Below are 18,666 nucleotides of genomic sequence, written 5' to 3' on the forward strand. Positions count from 1 at the left end.
ATTTCTTTTTCTCCAGCTTTTTATTATTTGTCACCTTTAAATATTGAAATAAATGTGAAATGTTTCACCTGGAGAAAATCTGGTCTCGTTGAACCACAGTGACTCCGTTAAGCTCCCCAGGTGCTGACTTGATGTAGATGCTCAGTGATGGCTACATAGAGTCCCAGGTCTGTTACGGAAGCAAATGGAAATGCAAACATCAACCGTCTTTTTCAAGGAAAAAAAAAATGTTTTGAGTTTTGATGAATTATCATGACAAAAATATTTATTTGCTGACTTTATTCATGAATCTTGAGATGAAGTTAAAGGCTGTTTAAGTGAGAATGTTCTAGAATTGAGCAAAGCAAATGTTCTTTAAACAAGGCATCTCTGACGAGAGATCATCGTTAATTTGATATAGCACTCTGTTTTTCAAAATCTAAAAGTCTTAAAATATTTCACAGAACTCATTGGCCATTTTCATGTAGAAGCCCTGTAGCTGGACCGGGAAGCGGTAGCCCCCAGTGAGAAGGAGCGCCCTCTAGGGGCTGAGACCACTGGCGCTGGAGTCAGAGCTGGCTGGTCTCATATCCTCCGCTGCCACTGAGCGCGGTGACACCGTCGGGGAACTTCGTGTCTCTGAAAAATGGGGATTAGCTGTGCCTTCTTCACAGACTGGTGGCAGTGATCGAATGAGGAAAGCACTCGAGTCCCAGGCACATGCAGGGTACTAATACGTCCTAGCTTTTATACTCAATTTGTAGTTGTTTATAAATAAGTCTTATTTGCTGCCGGTGATGCATTCTTAGCGTAGACTTTCAGCCATCCCTTTGAAAGTGGACTTATAGAGTGCTTACAAAGTTTAGTGAAAGCCAGCCCTGAATATAAAGTCACATACTCAGAACAGTTAACTGTTGACGAAGGTGAATGTAAAGACAATCCGTTTCATTAATTGTATTGACCGTAAACCTTCTCGAAGAGAAGCAGGTTTGGGGAGTTGGGGATTCAGGTGGGAAAGATGCAAACTGCATTTTTGTGAAAGCTGTAATAAATGCTTTACACTGTTCTGGCAAAAAACAACAACAAAAAAATGCAAGAGAAACCAAATAAGCATTTATTCATTTGCTGTGGAGTACTTGGAGTCTTAAATTTATTTGAAGACGTTAAGAATCTATCCCCAAACATATCCAAATAACAAGACATCCGTTGCCTCAAACACTGTGCTAGGTATTGCACGCTCCTGCTTTGCGTTTTGGGTGAGAAAACAAAGGCCTGGACCACAGAGGGAAACTTGCCCAGAGGGAGTTCCAAGTCGAGTCCACCTGCACACACCTGCACACACCTGCAGTCTGCACACACCTCCCTGCTCTACTCAAACGCCCCCTTCACCCCACGCCCCACCAGGAGCTTACTCCCAGATTCTGGCATTTCACGCGAGAAGTTGTCAAAACACACGTTGTTCTCTCTGCAGGAGGACGCAGCCCTCTGCCCCCATGTCGCCACCTTGGAAGGACTGACCAAATCCAGCAGGCTGTGCCACTTCCCACCCACCATGGGACCCGAGGGAAGCTTGCTGAGTGGGGGACAAATGCAGATCACCCTGTGGGGAAGCCTGGCAGCTGTGGCCACCTTCTTCCTCATCACCTTCCTCATCTTTCTATGCTCCAGTTGTGACAGGTGAGAGCAGTGCATGTCTACTAGAGCCTTAAAATAACATGTTCCCAGAAGACTTTCTATATAAAAAGCCTGTGATGAATGGCATCTCACTGCATAGACATTCCCAGAAACTCGTATGTTAGATGAACTGACTTCTCTGCCGCAAAGGAGCTCAGGACACTTTTTATTAGTTCAGTGAAAAGCCACATCTGATTTTCCTGGGGAGCAACTGGAAGAGCCCTTATGTATGAAACTTCCCAGAAGGAAATTTTTGCTATTCTTATGAGCACACCCTTGTCCAAATGTGTATTTTCTTTTTCCATCTGTGGACATTTGGAAATCTAAGTATCATGTGCATTAAAGATATTCTTTTTGCTGCCATTTGAGAGTTACTGAGAATTTTTGCTGCTCTGTAGCTTTCGGGGGTCATTTTATTAAGGATTTGTTATCTAGAGCTGCAGTTTCTTAAGAAACATTCATTTTTTCTACAAGAGAAACATTCTGTGTATGAAATAACCATCTTGTCTTTTTTAGAATTATACTTCTCTCTCTCTCTCTCTTTCCCCTCCCCTCTTCCTCCTTCTTTGTCTCCCTCATATACAATAAAATGTGTAACCCCTCCACCAAGAAGAAAAGGAGATCTTTGCTTGGAGAGAAGCAAAGTCCTTTCTAACCAGGAGTGATTTTCCAGGTGTTCAGACATTGTTACAACATATGCAGCTCTCTGGTGAGGGCTGCTGCTGGGAGCCAGTGCAGACCAGCTGACAGCCAGCCTTCTTTCAAACTCTTCTCAATAACCTTGGAAGAGACTGGACAAGTGTCATTTAAAAGTCTGGATGTGGCTTTGTGCCCTAAAGTCTCTGTCAGGAGGGGAAAATCCAGACTCCCTGAACACAAGTAGCCTCCAAATCCCTGCCCGGTTTGGATCCAGGACTCCAGGGCTGGGAGAGAGACTAACTGGCCAGAAAGATGAAAAAATAGAAGCAAAGCTAGAGGAGTGTTTGTTCCCCTGGGCCTGGGAGGGCCTGCCTTGCAATTATTTATGCCACCACTAGGTGTCACTGTTGCCTTATACATCTATGGGAAAGGTAGCCTCTAGTACTGATGGCTTTCTTTAGCCTGTCCCGAGTAAAAATAAATTCTATTTTTACTGGATGGACTTTTCCATAGACTGCAAGTACATATGACTCATCCTGAGGGCATGTAACCTCCCCGACAAGCCAAAAGTTGTATTTTCTTTATTTTCTCAATCCCATGGCAGTGTGTGACTTTGCAAAGACTGAATTAAGAAAGATGAAGAGATGAGAATTGTTGATTTCCTTACAAAAAACAAAAACAAAAAACTCATTCCAGCATTCTAGATATAAACAGTTTCTACTCAGGAAACTGCCCCAGTCCTCTTGTTCACTTGTATTTTCTACTCCTGGAGGAAGGGGAGGTCCAGAGAGGTGACCAGCCCCTTGCTGGGACTTGACTCCCTCGGACCCTGCTGCCTGCAGAGGAGGGGTAGAGTGAATTGTCCGGCTTCTGCTTCCTTGGCAAAATAAACCCGGTTTTTAAAAGAGAGATTATTTAAGTGTCGATCAAAGTTTGAATAGGAAAGGGGAGTGTATGTTTGATTTTAGATAGCACGTTGGATGTTACAGCCATGTTTCCTTTTCTGTTTCAGAGAAAAGAAGCCGAGACAGCACAGCGGAGATCATGAGAACCTGATGAACGTGGTGAGCACGCGTGCACGAGCTTTAAAGCAGCAGCCGCTTATCTAAAGCAGGTCCCCACAAGCCTACAGCCTGAAGGAAGCCCAGGGAAGCAATTCAGCCAGAGTTAACTGGCTGCCTGGGCCGGTCCTCTTGCTGCAGGTTTATATTCACCGTGGCTAGAGGCCTGTGCAATTAGCCAGGTTGTTGGGAGAGCTTCTGAAACGGATGCAGTTGTGCCACTGCTGGAAGGATCCTCAGATAGTTCCAACCTACTGCAGGGACGTTTCTGTTTTGCCTCTGCTGGGCTCCAGCCGGTGTATTAGTTGGCTAGAACTGTCCTAACAAAGGACCATAAACTGAGTGGCTTAATAAATTTATCATGTCACAGTTCTAGAGGCTAGAAATTCGAGATCAAGGTGGCAGCAGGGTTGGTTCCTTGCGAGAGCTGTGAGAGCGCATCTGTTACAGGCCGCTCTCCTAGCTTACCGTGGTCGGTTGGCAGCCTTTAGTGATGCTTGGTTTGAAGATCTCTGCCCTTACGTTGTGTTCTCCCTGTGACTCTTCACACCGTCTTCCCTCTATGTGTGTCTGTCTCTGCCCAAGTTACCCTTTTTTAAGGCCTCCGATATGACCTCATCTTAACATGTTTCATCTGCAACGATCCTGTTTCCAAATGAGGCCAAGTCTAAGGTATTGAGAGTTCGGACTTCAATATAGGAATTTGGAGATGATAAAATTCAACCTGTAACAGCTGATCATTAAGCTTACTGGAGCCTGGGACCCCCAGCATCCCAGATGTGGCCTGGCCTTGCTGGGTTTTCTTGCTCTGTGTCCTAAAGGGTCCTGATCGAGCCCCGCGGGCCTCTTGGATTCACCCAGATAGGGAGCAGGCTGGGCGTCCTGGTCCCACCTCATTCTCTCCCCTCAGGCCCATGCCTTTAACTGGCTGAGCAATTCCAGCAGCTGGGGATGGGGCCGCCCTCATATTCGCAAGGCTGAAATGGTGAAGATGCTTCCTGTCCCAGACGTAATTTCTCAAGATCAGGCATCAACTGGTTGGAGGAAGAAGGGGCAAAAAGGAAAGATGGATGACTGAAGTATGTCATGTGAGGTCTGGTATGAAACACTCAGCCAGCAGCCAGGTTCCAAGCTCACCCAGGAGGCGTCCTGGGGGCCCTGCCCTAGGATTGAGGGATTCTTCCAGGCCAGGCAGCGAAGCGGTCAGCCCTCCTCTCCTGGGAGCCCCTGGGGAGTTCCTTCCTTTCATCTCTGTATGCAGGCGGCTCACACACACACACCCTCCACTGCTTTCCGGGTTTCTCATCACCCTCCTCCTTTTTACCCCCGTTGTCACCCTCACTGCAGTCTCTGGTTGTCTGTATCCCCGCTTCACACCTGCCCCCAGCGCCTCTGTTGGATTGCCGCTGTGCAGGCACCCAGAGGGCGGGTGGGAGAGGGGATGGTACCTCCACTGTGGCTTCTCCCACGTGCAGGTCCCAGGCCCCAGCTTTCTTCCCCTTGCCACTCTCCTTGGTGCCCGTTGGCAGGAGACGCGGGGCTGGGGGAGAGGCTTCCACCTCCATTTGTTAGAAGACTCGGGGGCGGGCGGGGGGTGGGGGGGAGGCTGGGAGCAAGCCCTCGGGTCATCCTGATGTTTGCTCAGGTGTGAGAACCTCTGCTCTAGACCTTTGGTTCCTGCTCTTCTGCTAACGCCCAGCAGCAGCCCTGGGTGAGATGGGAAGAGAGTGGCGGGTGGATAAAAGGAAGATCTGGCTCTCCGTGTGCAGTGTCCTTCATTAATAGCCCCCCATAGCCTCTCTCATACGAACGTGTGAGCAAGGGAGTGCACGTTTGCACACACACATCACATGGCTCTCTTTACAAGCTTCTATCCTAGTTTCTCAATTTTGTACAACTTGCACAGTCTCCATCCCAGGCCTGACAAGTCCTTGTAGTCAGCCAGCCTTCCCCACCCCTGATCCCGGCTGACACACACCCCGACACACACCGCTCCACAGCCCCAGAGGAGCTGCCTTTAAATCCTAAGGTGAAAAAGGCCGGCGGGGGGGCGGTGGTGTCCCCTGGCTGCATCTGAAGCTTCAGTGAGAGAGAGGCTCTCTCCTGGCTTCTGTGTTTGGAGCTCCAGCAGGCGTTTTCTCGTAGAAGCTAAGAGAAGAAATGGTGGTGAGAGCCTAGAGTATGATAATTCAGCTGTGACGGATTGATTGTGCTGTTATGGGCCCACCTGGGAGCCATCCTTCCCCCACAGCTGACTCCTCACCAGGGGTGACGTCATTTCTGTGAATGGGCACCTGTGTCTGCAGCCGCCCTGCAACCTAACACAACGACCCATCTCACGGGCTGCATGGGATTGAAATAGCTGACTCCCGGTACATGTTTGGATCATGACGCAGCATGAGCTATTTGCTCTCTGTTATTATTACTTGGTTCCCAAGTCAGAGAATTTGTGAAGCCAGCTAGCCAAGGCTGTGGTGCTGTTTACATCAGAACTTCCCAGGTGGACTCCTGGAACATGGTCCAGTGTGGCCTCCTGGGTCCCGCAGGCCGTGCATTCCATGAGTGGGAAGGGGGAACAGATCATATCAGCAGTGATTCAGCTGCTACGTGGGACCAGCTGCATATTTCAAGAAATATGTGAGCTACCACCTTACCTTCAGGCTAGTCATAGCTGTAGCTCAGCCTGGCGTATCATGCCATGTACTGTCCACCCAGGCTAGCCCAGTAGGAAACAATCAATGCCATTCTTCCCTCCAAGCGTCCTGAATTTGTTTGTGAGAATAAGAAAGGTTTGCAAACCACTTTTTAGCATATGATGGTTTCGGTGAACCTTGAAGCAGAGACTTGGCTGATTTCTGAGTCTCAGACATCAGTGACATTATCTTTGATCAGATTTAAGTCCCTTCCCTTCAGATGACAAAGGTGATGTTTTCCTCGGCATGACACACCCTTAAAAAGGGTAACGTTTCCGGCACCCCTGGTAGAAGGATGAGGCCTCTCTCTGCTGGAGCTGATTCCAATCAGCCCTGGGGCTTCTGGTCCCCCTTACCTTGAGATAAGGGACCTGAGACCCCACAACCTACCATAGCCTCTTTGTGATTACCAGATGGGAAGCTCTGTGGATGGCGGCCTCGGAAGATTCCCAGGACGGCCCTGTCCGATAGAACCTTCCACCAAGATGGACGTGTTCTGTAACTGCACTGATAGGGTAACCACTGTCCACGTGTAGCCACTGAGCCCTTGAAATGAGACTAGTGCAACTGAGGAACTCGATTTTATTTCGTTTCGCTTAACTTAAATCTAAGCAGTGGGTTTGGCTTTTGTTGTTGTTGTTTTCATTTTTAGAAGAAACCATGGAGGGAATTCCCTGGAGGTCCAGTGGTTAGGACTCTGCACTCTCACTGCCGAGGGCCAGGGTTCAATCCCTGGTTGGGGAACTAAGATCCCACAAGCTGTGCGGTTTGGCAAAAATAATGAATGAATGAATGAATGAATTTTTAAAAATACCCCCCCCCATAAAAAAGCCGTGGATATTCCCCTCTGCCACGCAGTCTGATCCTTTTGGTGCCTTTGTTTCTGCAGCCTTCCGACAAGGAGATGTTCAGCCGTTCAGTTACCAGCCTGGCCACAGACGCGCCTGCCAGCAGCGAACAGAATGGGGCACTCACCAACGGTGACAGTAAGTTCTGCAGAAATACCAGCTATCCACGCAGGCCTCATCACCTGAGAAAGGGTTTCAGAAAATGTGGCTCAAAAACTAGGAAATGTGTTTGTTCTTGCTTACCTTTTGTATTACTACCAGTTTTAGCCAAAAAAATCTCTTTTGGATGAAAAGTTAATATCTATGAATTGGCTTCTGTGTGCCATTGTTCTAAGATTTGTATGTGTACTAACTCATTTTTTTTTTTTTTTTTTTTTTTTTTTTTTGCGGTACGCAGGCCTCTCACTGTTGTGGCCCCTCCCGTCGCGGAGCACAGGCTCCAGACGCGCAGGCTCAGCGGCCATGGCTCACGGGGCCCAGCCGCTCGGCGGCACATGGGATCTTCCCGGACCGGGGCTCGAACCCGTGTCCCCTGCATCGGCAGGCGGACTCTCAACCACTGCGCCACCAGGGAAGCCCTGTACTAACTCATTTTTGCTAACCCGCTTATGCTAGCAACTATAAGGTTACCATGACTAATATGACTGCCCTGTAGGGTAGGGATTATTACTCTTCACAATTTACAGATGAGGCAACTGAAACATTGCTGCTGCAACAAATTACCACAAACTTAGTGCCTTAGAAGAACACAGGTTTATGAGCTTGGAGCTCTGGAGGTCAGAGTCTGAACCGGGTCTCCCTGGGCTAAAATCAAAGTACCAGCGGGGCTGCGCTCCTTCCCCAAGGCTCTATAGGGAAGAACCTAGTTCCTTGCCTGCTTCCGCTGCTAGAAGCCTCCTGCATTCCTTGGTCCTGGACTTCCCTCCATCTTCAAGTCTCTCTCCGACTCTCCTGCCTCCATCTTCCACTGATGAGGACCCTCAGAATTACACCGCGCCCACCTGGATGCCCCAGTTTTCCTCCCCATCTCAAGATCAGCTAATAGTTCATCAGTATCCTTAATTCCTCCCTTGCCGTGGAATGAAACACACAGGATCCAGGGAAGAGGACGTGGGTGCCTGAGCAGTGGGGGGGAGGGGCATTATTCTGTCTGGCACAGAGAGGTTAATCACTTGCCTAAGATGTTATGGTCAGTGCTCTGAGGATCTGTAATTTGAACCCTCGATCTGACTCCTGGGTACACCCTTAGGACCACTCTGCATGCTGCCTGTTTCACGCCCAGGATGTGCTCGCTCACCAAAGTCACATTTCGACTCCCCAGTTTACAGAGCGCTTTCACCTGGGGTAGCAAATCCTCCTCTTACCTCCAGTTACAGACGAGGAAACTGGGGGACAGTCAGGATTGACACCGGAGGCTTCAGACTCCAGTGCCCGTTCTCTGTCCACCGTGACACAGACATCTAAATCCAGAGGGCAAAAGTTCACCCCCTCCTTGATGATCAAGTATTTAGTACACAGTGGGTAGTGATGGTAACTTCCGACGAGGGTTCCATTATCATTTTCCCGAGATACTCTTCAGGGACACTATTTCTAGTCCCCCTAAAGAGAAGTAGTCTTTTTTTTTTTTTTTCAGGATAAGAGGTGAGCAGTTTATTTCTTCTTTCACTCATTTAGTTTTTCATGCAAAAACAGTGGAGTCAACCATGCATTAGTTACTGTTCTGGACTCCAGGGTCTTAGAGAATCCCAGTCTAGTCAGTAAAAACAAGTGGGTTAAAAACTGTAAGTTATAGGGCTTCCCTGGTGGCGCAGTGGTTGAGAATCTGCCTGCTAATGCAGGGGACACGGGTTCGAGCCCTGGTCTGGGAGGATCCCACATGCCGCAGAGCAACTGGGCCCGTGAGCCACAACTCCTGAGCCTGCGCGTCTGGAGCCTGTGCTCCGCAACGAGAGGCCGCAATAGTGAGAGGCCCGCGCACGGCGATGAAGAGTGGCCCCCGCTTGCCACAACTAGAGAAAGCCCTCGCACACAAACGAAGACCCAACACAGCCAAAAATAAATAAATACATAAATAAACTCCTACCCCCAACATCAAAAAAGAAAAACTAAGTTATAAACCCACACACAGATGTAAAGAATATATACGATATATAAGGAATATATATATTATATAAAGTAAATATATATGAATATACCAGTACAAATACATGTTTAAGTATATATTTACTTTATATAATATATATATTATATACATACACTTACATATATGAAGAATATATAGTATATAAAGAACATACAGTGGAGAGACAGTAATTTAATAACTGGCTCACTGCAGTGTAAGTCCCCAAAGGGCAGGACTCATTGGACCTCACTGATGAGTGATGTATTCCCAGCACTTCAACCATCCCTGGCACCTAGGAGGCACTCAAAAAACATTTGATAAAGGGATGACTGAATGGCTCCACTCAGTAACATTTCTGTAGCAATCTAAGAATTTCAAATACGAATTTTCTAATTTGAGGTAAAAATGTTGGCACTGGGAGCCAGTAAGATGGAAGGAAGAGCTTTAAAAAGGCACAGGGTAGGCGGACCCTTTGGGATACTGCTCTGGGCACATTTTTGCCCCATTTTTTCCATTGTCTCTCAAACAAAGTGACCTGTGAAGGGGGATGGCTCCCAGGTATTCCCTCCACACGAGAGGAGGCCAGTAGGGCCGGGAGAGTCGCTGCCACACATGCCCCCCCCTTGGAGCCCAGCCTCCCACAGTTTGGCCCTATGCAGTGTCACTTTCATCCTCTGGTCACTTTGGACACTGCCTACAAGGAGCCCATCAGGAGTAACAGCAAAGACTGTATAACTGTGACCCAAATTGATAGCCAAGACAATTTATTAAATACTCTATTGGAAAGATGTAATGGATGGCTTTAGTTTACACGGTGATTGAAATAAGAATATCCACTAACAGTCAAAACATCTGTAATTTACAGCCTCAAGTCAAATAAAAAGCCAGCACTTTGATTTCACCTAACTTGACATCATCTGATTCACTGTAATAATTATGTCAGAAATTGTCTTTCTCCACTTTTAATACTCCCACTGCTTTAGTTCTTTCAGAAGACAGCACCATGACCTGCACGCAGCATTACGAGGAAGTCCAGACCTCAGCTTCAGATCTGCTGGACTCCCAGGACAGCACAGGGAAGCCAAAATGTCATCAGAGCCGGGAGTTGCCCAGAATTCCTCCTGAGAGCAAAGTGGACACGATGCTCAATGGAGAAAGCGCGGACGGGGACCAGGGTCTGGGGATGGAGGGGCCGTACGAAGTGCTCAAGGACAGTGCCTCACAAGAAAATATGGTGGAGGACTGCTTGTATGAAACTGTGAAAGAAATTAAGGAGGTGACGGCCGCCGCCCACTCAGCTGGAGGCCACAGCAGCAGGTCGAAGTCAACTTCCACTGTGAAAGAGCTTCCGGGGCCCCAGACCAGTGGCAAAACAGACTTTGCCGAATATGCCTCCGTGGACAGAAACAGAAAGTGTCGACAAAGCGCTAATGCAGAGAGTATTCTTGGAAATTCATGGGATCCAGAAGAGGAGGCGCCACCCCCTGTCCCCATTAAACTTCTGGATGAAAATGAAAACCTTCAGGAACAGGCAGAGAGTAAAACAGGAGAAGAAGGGGCCGCCGAGGGGACCAGTGAAGCCAACAAGGTGGGCTCCGGCACATTGGTTTCAGAGCTTTTGTCACAATTGGGCGTCTAGCTGATCCTGGGGCTTTTGCGTGCACGTTGTTCTAAGGAATACATGCTAGCACCTTCACGTGCATTGAGTGGTGGAAGCTGTCTTGGTGGAAGCTGTGTTTGATTTTTTGTTCCCCCCTCCAAGTAACAAAATACCGAAAGCTCATATTTACAAAATATTTCTCACTTGGCACCTTCCTTGGATATCTTCCAGTTTTTGCATCATGTCTAATGGGGGCAAGTATTATTTTCTTCATGGTGAAGACCAAGAACTGGAAAGACGAGACTCTTTGCCACCCACTTAGCCTCTTCCACTTGTTACCACCCCAGGCAGTGGGGTGATCTCCCCGCTCCCCGGGTCCCAGAAATCAGAGCACAAGAACAGGCAGAGGGGACCAGTTCACAGGTGCCACTGGGTGTATCTGATTATGTATAGACTTTTATAGGAATCAAGTAAGAGATTTTATTTTGTGACAATTTCTAAATACTACCCTGTAGCTCTTAAGTGTAACTATTCAACAGAGCTCTAAAATGTACTAACAATCCCCGAGCCTTCTCTGTGGGTGTCTCATAAGCTGATGTCTGAGCCACCATAGCTTGGAATTCACATCTCCAGCTGTCAGCATTTCCTTGGGATTTAAACTAGGCCCTACCTTCTTTAGGCAACTCATATCTAATTTCCATTCTCTGCAGAGAAAAAAGTAGGGTTCTCTTCTCAAGTTTTGGTAGGAAGGCCAAGTAGGGACTAGTCAGTCAGTAGTAGCCTTGAAAAACTTGTGCCGTTCATGATCAAAAGGGGAGGTCCGGCTAGGGTTATATAGCTTATGCCAATGAGTCATTCTGTGTCGTGTTCTCTGAATGCATTTCAGCTTTTCGTTTTACCCGTAAAGTGAGCCATTGAGAGCCTCAGTAAAGTATTTATGAATCTATTTGTAAAATGCAGCCTATTTTTTTTTGCCCTTTGTATAACTAAAGATAATAAAACTAATGTGACGTTTATGCTGCCTAAAGCAGTTAAAACTTCTTTACTTACAAGCATTTGAAAGGTAAGAGAGTTGACTGTCTAACCACTGCTAAGTAAGCAATTCTGCAGATGTCACATTAGAAACTGGAAATAGCCATCTGGGAAGCAGATTACCTTTCTATAGTAATACAGGAATGAATAATCCATCATCTCCATATAAACCAGCCTAATTTTAAGTGATTGGGAGAACTTGAAATGTTTAATATTCATGCATTTATTTGCAAAAAGATTTTAATGAGCACCTACTATAAGCCACATGATACAGGTGCTGAGAATACACTAGTGAACAAAACATATAAATGAACAAAAATCTCTGCCCCCGTGGAGCTTACATTTAAGTAAGGAGATAGAGACATAAATACGTATGTAAGTAAAGTATGTGGTATCTTAGAAGGCTTTAAAGTTTAAAGGAAAAAATTGGAACAGAATCCGGGGGTTTAGGAAAGTTGGGTGGGAGCACAATTGTGAATAGAGTGGTCAGGGTATGCCTGGCTGTGAAGGGGCATTTGAACAAAATGTTAAAGGAGGTGAGAGAGTGAGTTGGTACACATTTTGGGGGGCAGAGCAAATGAAGCAGAGGGGATGGCCAGTGTGAAGGTCCTGAGGCCAGAGCAGGCCCGGCCTCTCCGGGAAAGAAGAAGGGGTGGGCGTGGCTGGAGAGGGGAGAGCAACGCTAAGGGAAGTAGGAAGAAAGGTAAGCAGGGCCCCAACGCTGTATAGCCTTGGCTTATAATCTGAATAAAATGGGGTCACTCGAAAGCCTTGCACAGAAGAATGGTGGCTTAATCTGGGTTAGGAAAGGATTGCTCTGATGGAGCTGAAATTCACCTATGAAGAATGGAAGCAAGGAGACCAGTTGGGTAGCCATTCTAATAAGCAAGACGAGAGACGAGGTGGCTCGGATCAGGGCAGGAGTAACGGGAGACACTAAACTAGAGCCAGGACATTTGTTGATAGACCAGATGTGGATGAAAGAAAGAGGAAGCAATGAGTCCGGGCTTTGGCCTGAGCCACTGGAAGGATGGAATTGCCATTAACTGAAGTAGAAAGGACTTGTAGGCAGAGCAGACTTGGGAGGCAACTTGGGTGTTCCGGGCTGGACCTATTGCTTTGAGATAGATATTGGTCATCCAAGTAGAGATGTCAGAGAACAGCTGGATGGGGGAGCAGGTTTACGAGGAAGGGCCTGGGCTGGGTTTGTACATTTGGAAGTCAGCAGCAGAAATTTGTTGTCAAAGCTGACATCAGATGAGATCACTGCATGAGTACGTGTGAACGGGAACTAGAAGAGTTCCAAGGACACAGGTCCAGGAAAGAAAAGGAGCCAGCAGAAGAGAGCAAAACAGGAGAGAAAAAACAGGAAAGTACAGTGTCCTAGAAGCCAAGGGCAAACTTTCAGGGAGGAAGGAGTGACCCCTGCATCAGATGCAGCAGGTGGGTCAGGAGAGATAGTTACACGTGGACTTCGGTGTCCTTGACAAGAGCAGTTTCACTGAAGTGAAGAGGCAGAAACCAGACTGAAATGGGTTTAGAGAGAGAATAGGAAGAGACAAGTTATTTGAGTGACTTTTTCAGAGAGCTCTCTTAAGAGGTTTTACTATAAAGGAAGGAGTAATAGAACTGGAAGAAGGGTGGATTGGTTTTGTTTTTAGAATAAATAGCCTGTTTTTACATGAATGGGGATGACTCCACAGAGAGGGGAAAGCTGATGATGTAGACAAAATGGGAGAGACGCTGGAGCTTATATCCACGAGTGAGTGTGAGGGGTCAGAATCTAGTGCACAGGAGGAAAGGATCATTAAGGAGAAGCATGGAAAGTTCATCTGTGGCAACTGACAGGAAGGAAGGTACATGAATGCAGAGACTGGGGGCAGGTGGGGGAGGTAAAAGTTTATAGAAATTTCTCTCGTTTCCTTCAGTTTTCTCAAGGTCCTCAGCTAAGCATGAGGATGGGTGAAGAGGTGTTGGGAGTTTGGGAAGAGAGGGGAAGACGTGAAGCAGGGAGCTAGGAGACCAGGGACCAGGTGATAGAAGGATTCAGAGCAGCATTAAGGACTCACTCGAGGGATGAGTTCACCAGGGACCAAGAAGGAAGTGGAATGTTTAAAGTGTGGCAGTGGAGTTTGACAGGGCAGAAAGGAAGGACGCCCAGGAGAAGCGACACACGCAAAAACGTTTTGCAGGATTGTAGGAACTGGGTTATGGGAGGAGTGGGCTTGATCGAGGAGTGCTGGTCTGAAGGGGGCTGCAAGGAGATGGGAGGGTGGGGTGTCTGTTTAGGGTAAGAGAAGTCCGAGGTGTAGCTGGGAGAGTGAACAGTGAGGTTGGCGGGAGGACCGGGTCGGGGCAGGGAGGTCAGGGAGCTGGGGCAGGCTTGGAAGGATCCCTGTTTGTTGCAGTCAGCAAGAATTCAGGCAGGAGATGCGTTAGAGACAGAATCAGTGAAGCAGGAACCAAAATCATTGAGAAATGAGGCAGGTAGCAAGTGACAAAATGTGAGCTGAGTTCTCCACTAGCTGTGAAAAGTTTCCAGATGACTTAAGAACCTTCCTGATGGCTCAGGCAAGCTGTAGAAATATAAAATTCCGGCACTTGATAAAGAAACCATGTTTTTTTCTTCATCAGGCTTTCCATCTCTCATTGATGATCAATCCGTCAGTGACAATTAGGAATTGAAACAGTAGTCCACGTAACTGTTCGTTTTATTTGTACCTGCAGATTCAAATAAACAACCAGAAGTTTCTCTAAGTGTAATACTACTGGGTATGCAAAAACATACATTTTATGTGTTTATTCCTCAGGTGCTTTATATAATTTCTTTGTAGAAAATAATTTCTTCTCCAAATATCATTTGAAAACATTTTTGTAGATAGATGGATCAAAGCATATGCACGAGAAAGGTTCGATTATTGACTTCAAACTCCCTTCTCTTGGTTTATGTTTCTTCTAACAGAGATTTAGTTCGTTGTCATACAAGTCCCGGGAAGAAGACCCAACTCTCACAGAAGAAGAGGTGAGTTTTGTTAGTTTTTATTTTATTTTATTTTTTTCTGCGGTACGCGGGGCTCTCACTGTTGTGGCCTCTTCCGTTGCGGAGCACAGGCTCCGGACGCGCAGGCTCAGCGGCCATGGCTCACGGGCCCAGCCGCTCCGCAGCATGTGGGATCCTCCCGGACCGGGGCACAAACCCGTGTCCCCTGCATCGGCAGGCGGACTCTCAACCACTGCGCCACCAGGGAAGCCCTGTTAGTTTTTAAATAACCAGAAAGCTCATGCAATAGAGAATAGCACCTCCTTCCTTGAGTAAATGCACTGTCATGTTACCCTTCATCTGAGAAAGCTAAAGTACGCTCTTAAGCATATGGTTGGAGATCAGGGTTTGGGGATGTTGGCTTTATAATGGCTCAGAGAGAGTGAATGGCAGATGGTAAGACAAGAAAGAGGACAAGATGAACAGGTCTGCTAAGTAAAGAAAACTCAGTAGGGAAGAAGGAGCAGAGAAAAATAGAAAGGGGAGGGGAGAAAAGAGGAATGAGAAGAGAGAAATGATAAGTGTGGGAGCTTTAATCTGTCAGAAAGTCCCCTCTAGAAGGAAGTTAATAGTGGGTTGGAAAATACAGGAAATTGGAGCAGGTGGGTGTAGAGAATTTGCTCCAGGCTGGAAGACAGGGGGAGAAGGGCTTAGGAATTTGGGAAGCTGAGAGCAGGGAACTTCAGGAAGTACACGTCCAGCTTGGAAGTAGAGTCAGACATGGCCGCCAGCAAGAAAGGATGATATATTCTCCCAAGCACCGGGGCTGAAAATTCACTGGTTAAACTTTCAGTGAGCATTAAAATTGTAAAAGCCACTATTTATTGTGTTATTATGTCAAGCTAGACTCAGAGAGAGCTGAACACCTTAATTTATCTAGCTACATATAGCCTCTTTCTGGAATGCCTAGCTTAGTAAATTTTGTACATGTACAAAAGTAATGTACCTATGCTGGTACATCACCTCCCATATAGGACTCTGAGTATTAAAATATGAAGCTACGTTACAATCCCACATTGAAAGTTGAAGGAGCAGAAGTGCTTTCCTTAGGTGATGTTGCCTAACCCCCTCCACGTCTCCTGCTCCACGGAAGGGACCTGCCATCTATCCACCTGGTTGCACAAGCCAAAACCCTGGGGTCATCCTTAACACCCCATTTTCCTCACTGTCCTCAGATGCAGTCAGGAACAAGTCCCTTCAGTTCCACCTCCAAAGTAACTTTCATGCACCCCCCAACCCCTCTCCATCTCCACTGGGCCCTCCTCCCCTCAGGAGACTAAGGCAGGACCCTCCTACCAGGGCCTGTGGCAGCTCCTTTGCCTCCACCAGCGTTTTTCACTGTCCCGGAGCCATCCCATTTGGTATGAGAAATAAGGGAATTCCCTGGTGGTCCAGTGGGTAGGACTCTGTGCTTTCACTGCCGAAGGTGCAGGTTCAATCCCTGATCAGGGAACTAAGATCCCACAAGCCGTGTGGCCAAAACAACAAGGGGGGAAAGAAGATAGAATATAAAAGATCTGGAAACTAATCCTTTAAAATAAATGGAGGCAGTAAAATTTTAAGTTACTTTTCTTCTTATCTTACATTTGTTTGTGGTTTTTGAAAATAGGACCTGGTTATACTGATGAATGTTTAACATAGAATAAGGAACTGTGATTCCTGTGTATTCATTTTAGGAAGAAGATTTAGAAAAAATAAATATGGAAATCATTTATTTTTATATTCATGTAATATAATGTTAGACAGTCCAGACTGAAACTGAGACCTGAATTTTAAGTACTATTATCCCAATTTAACAGAATGATGGGGGAAGGGTTGAATATAAAAAGGAGAGAAATGGGGAAAACGGAGTAATTTATGAGAACATAATAACAATTTACAGACCAAATAATAATGATGAAAGATTTTAAAGGGAAAAATTGCAAAGCTAAATAGCAAGGGGGCTTAAAGAGAAACCTTTTATTTATATACAAAATAAAAATAATAGTCATAGGAGACAAATATTCAAAAGGAATATTAGAAGACTTGAGAAACGTTGATAAGAGTTCAAATTTCACATGACAACCTCTGCACATTTGGTTCATGCTCAGAGATAATATTAAGTTGTAAGTTAATGAAAGAGCCTATAATCAAAAAAAAGAAAAGACTATAAGGCCCAAGAAGACCCAAGTACTTACAAAGAGTTGGGGGCATTAATGGCAGGGACCATGGGGAAGAAAGTAGGGAAGAGAAACAGAAATGGTGGTGAGGGGTCAACGCTCATTACTCTCACAGGTAAAGGTGTGTTTGTCCTCCTGTTGTTACCCCTGAAGGTGAGGAATAAATATCTAGGATGCTGGTTCCCTTTATCACTGTCATCCATGACTTACCCCTTTATAATCTGTCCACATTTTTGGCTTGGACCGCCTTATAAATAAAAAGTTCCATATGTTTGCACCTCCCTATGAAAAGCAGAGGCTTTTTTTTTTAATTCTTTTCTAAATGGAAAGAAATTCTAATTCTTCATTTTGAGAGTAGTATTTTCACTAAAACCTCTAAGGAGAGAATGGTAATTTCACAGTCCTGAAAAGGGTCAGATCAACAGGGCAAGAGTTTCCCAAAGATTATTTCTCTGACTCAAAACCTTTGGCTCGTCAAGGCCTGGCAAATGTGAGCCACCAGCCTGTAGTGAAAAGTCCTCATGCAAATGACCAGTTAACATGCGGCAGGCGTGTCTTAAGAAGCTGCGGAGGCCAGCTGGAAGCTTCCTGCACAGTATGTGAGATGTGTGAGAACAGGACATCTCTCCCTGTACTTGCAAAGCCAAGCATCTGTCAGGAAGTATGTTCATTTATTTCCTGGGTGTTTGAATAAATCAATCGCTGTGGCAAAGATAAATACAGGTAATGAAGGGTATTCTTCCCTATTTCCAAACATGATTTCGAACAATAAAACAATACCTCCCAAATCTCCTCATCAGTCCATTTACTCTATCATCCATTTTTCTATCAAAGAAAATGAAATCTCTCCTGATACGTGTGGCTACAGGAGGTACATTAGTGAGACTGAGTAGGTGTGCTTGGAAAATAGGCTGCTCTTCCCATAGGAAAGAGCATCCCATAAGTTGATTGTCTCCTAGCTTTATTTCTGAGTTGGCTGGTTTCAAATAAGAAAGAGTTTTCCCACTGAAGAAAATGTAGCCCCGTCTGTAAATGTATATTTAACCAATAGTATGCAGTGAAGTAAAAAAAAAAGAAAAAAGTGGAAAACGATACTCTGACAGATATAGGTATATGACCAACCAGAATCCAGGAGCTACTCTTCAGATCTCTGTGGTGCAGGAAGAGTGGATCAAACAGTCTAGTTCAGTGGTCCTCACACTTTAGTGGACATCAGAATCAGCCCATCTGGGACCCCCCCCGACCAGAGTTTGTGACTCAGTGGTTCTGGGGTGGTGCCCCAGAGTTTGCCTTTCCAATAACTGTCCAGATCCTGCTGCTGCTGGTTTGAATCGCACCCTTTTGAGAATCACTGGTCTAATGCTTTTTTTTTTTACCCTTTTTTGTAAAGTAGTCAAACCTTTTTCGCAGGTGAAATATCATTCTGATAAAGAAACCAAATAGAACCTGATCTGTGGTCAGGTCCTGGGGGTCTTGAGCTGCCCACCCCACCTGCTCTCCTCAAACCCATGAGGAGACCCAGAGAGGACCTGGTTTTCATAGAATTATGCTACTTACAAAGTTGTAGATGACACACATAATTCTCCTGGAGTTACGTACTCCAGGATTAGTACAGATAATGAAGAACCCATTTCTGGGTATATAGTCAAAGGAAGTGAAACCACTGTCTTGAAGAGATATCTGTACACCCATGTTCATTGCAGCAGCATTCACGATAGCCAAGTCATGGAAGCAACCCACGTGTCTGTCAGTGGATGAACGGATAAAGAAAATGTAGTTTTATACACACACACACACACGTACGTACGTATGTAATGGA

General features: G+C 46.1%; 1 protein-coding gene across 5 annotated transcripts in view; it reads left to right on the forward strand.

Annotated features, from left to right (window-relative positions):
* The window catches only part of PAG1 (phosphoprotein membrane anchor with glycosphingolipid microdomains 1), a 142,792-nt gene that overhangs the window by 114,824 nt on the left and 9,302 nt on the right, over positions 1-18,666 (forward strand). For all 5 annotated transcript variants that reach the window (XM_079902153.1, XM_079902151.1, XM_079902149.1 and 2 more), the window contains 5 exons: positions 1,451-1,656; positions 3,305-3,356; positions 6,936-7,032; positions 10,000-10,604; positions 14,611-14,670. In XM_079902153.1, coding sequence (XP_079758279.1) covers positions 1,532-1,656; positions 3,305-3,356; positions 6,936-7,032; positions 10,000-10,604; positions 14,611-14,670 — 939 coding nt within the window. In that variant the 5' untranslated portion in view covers positions 1,451-1,531. The remainder of the gene's footprint in view (positions 1-1,450; positions 1,657-3,304; positions 3,357-6,935; positions 7,033-9,999; positions 10,605-14,610; positions 14,671-18,666) is intronic.

This window comes from Stenella coeruleoalba (assembly GCF_951394435.1).
Source record: "Stenella coeruleoalba genome assembly, chromosome: 17".
In the NCBI taxonomy this organism is placed as follows: domain Eukaryota; kingdom Metazoa; phylum Chordata; class Mammalia; order Artiodactyla; family Delphinidae; genus Stenella; species Stenella coeruleoalba.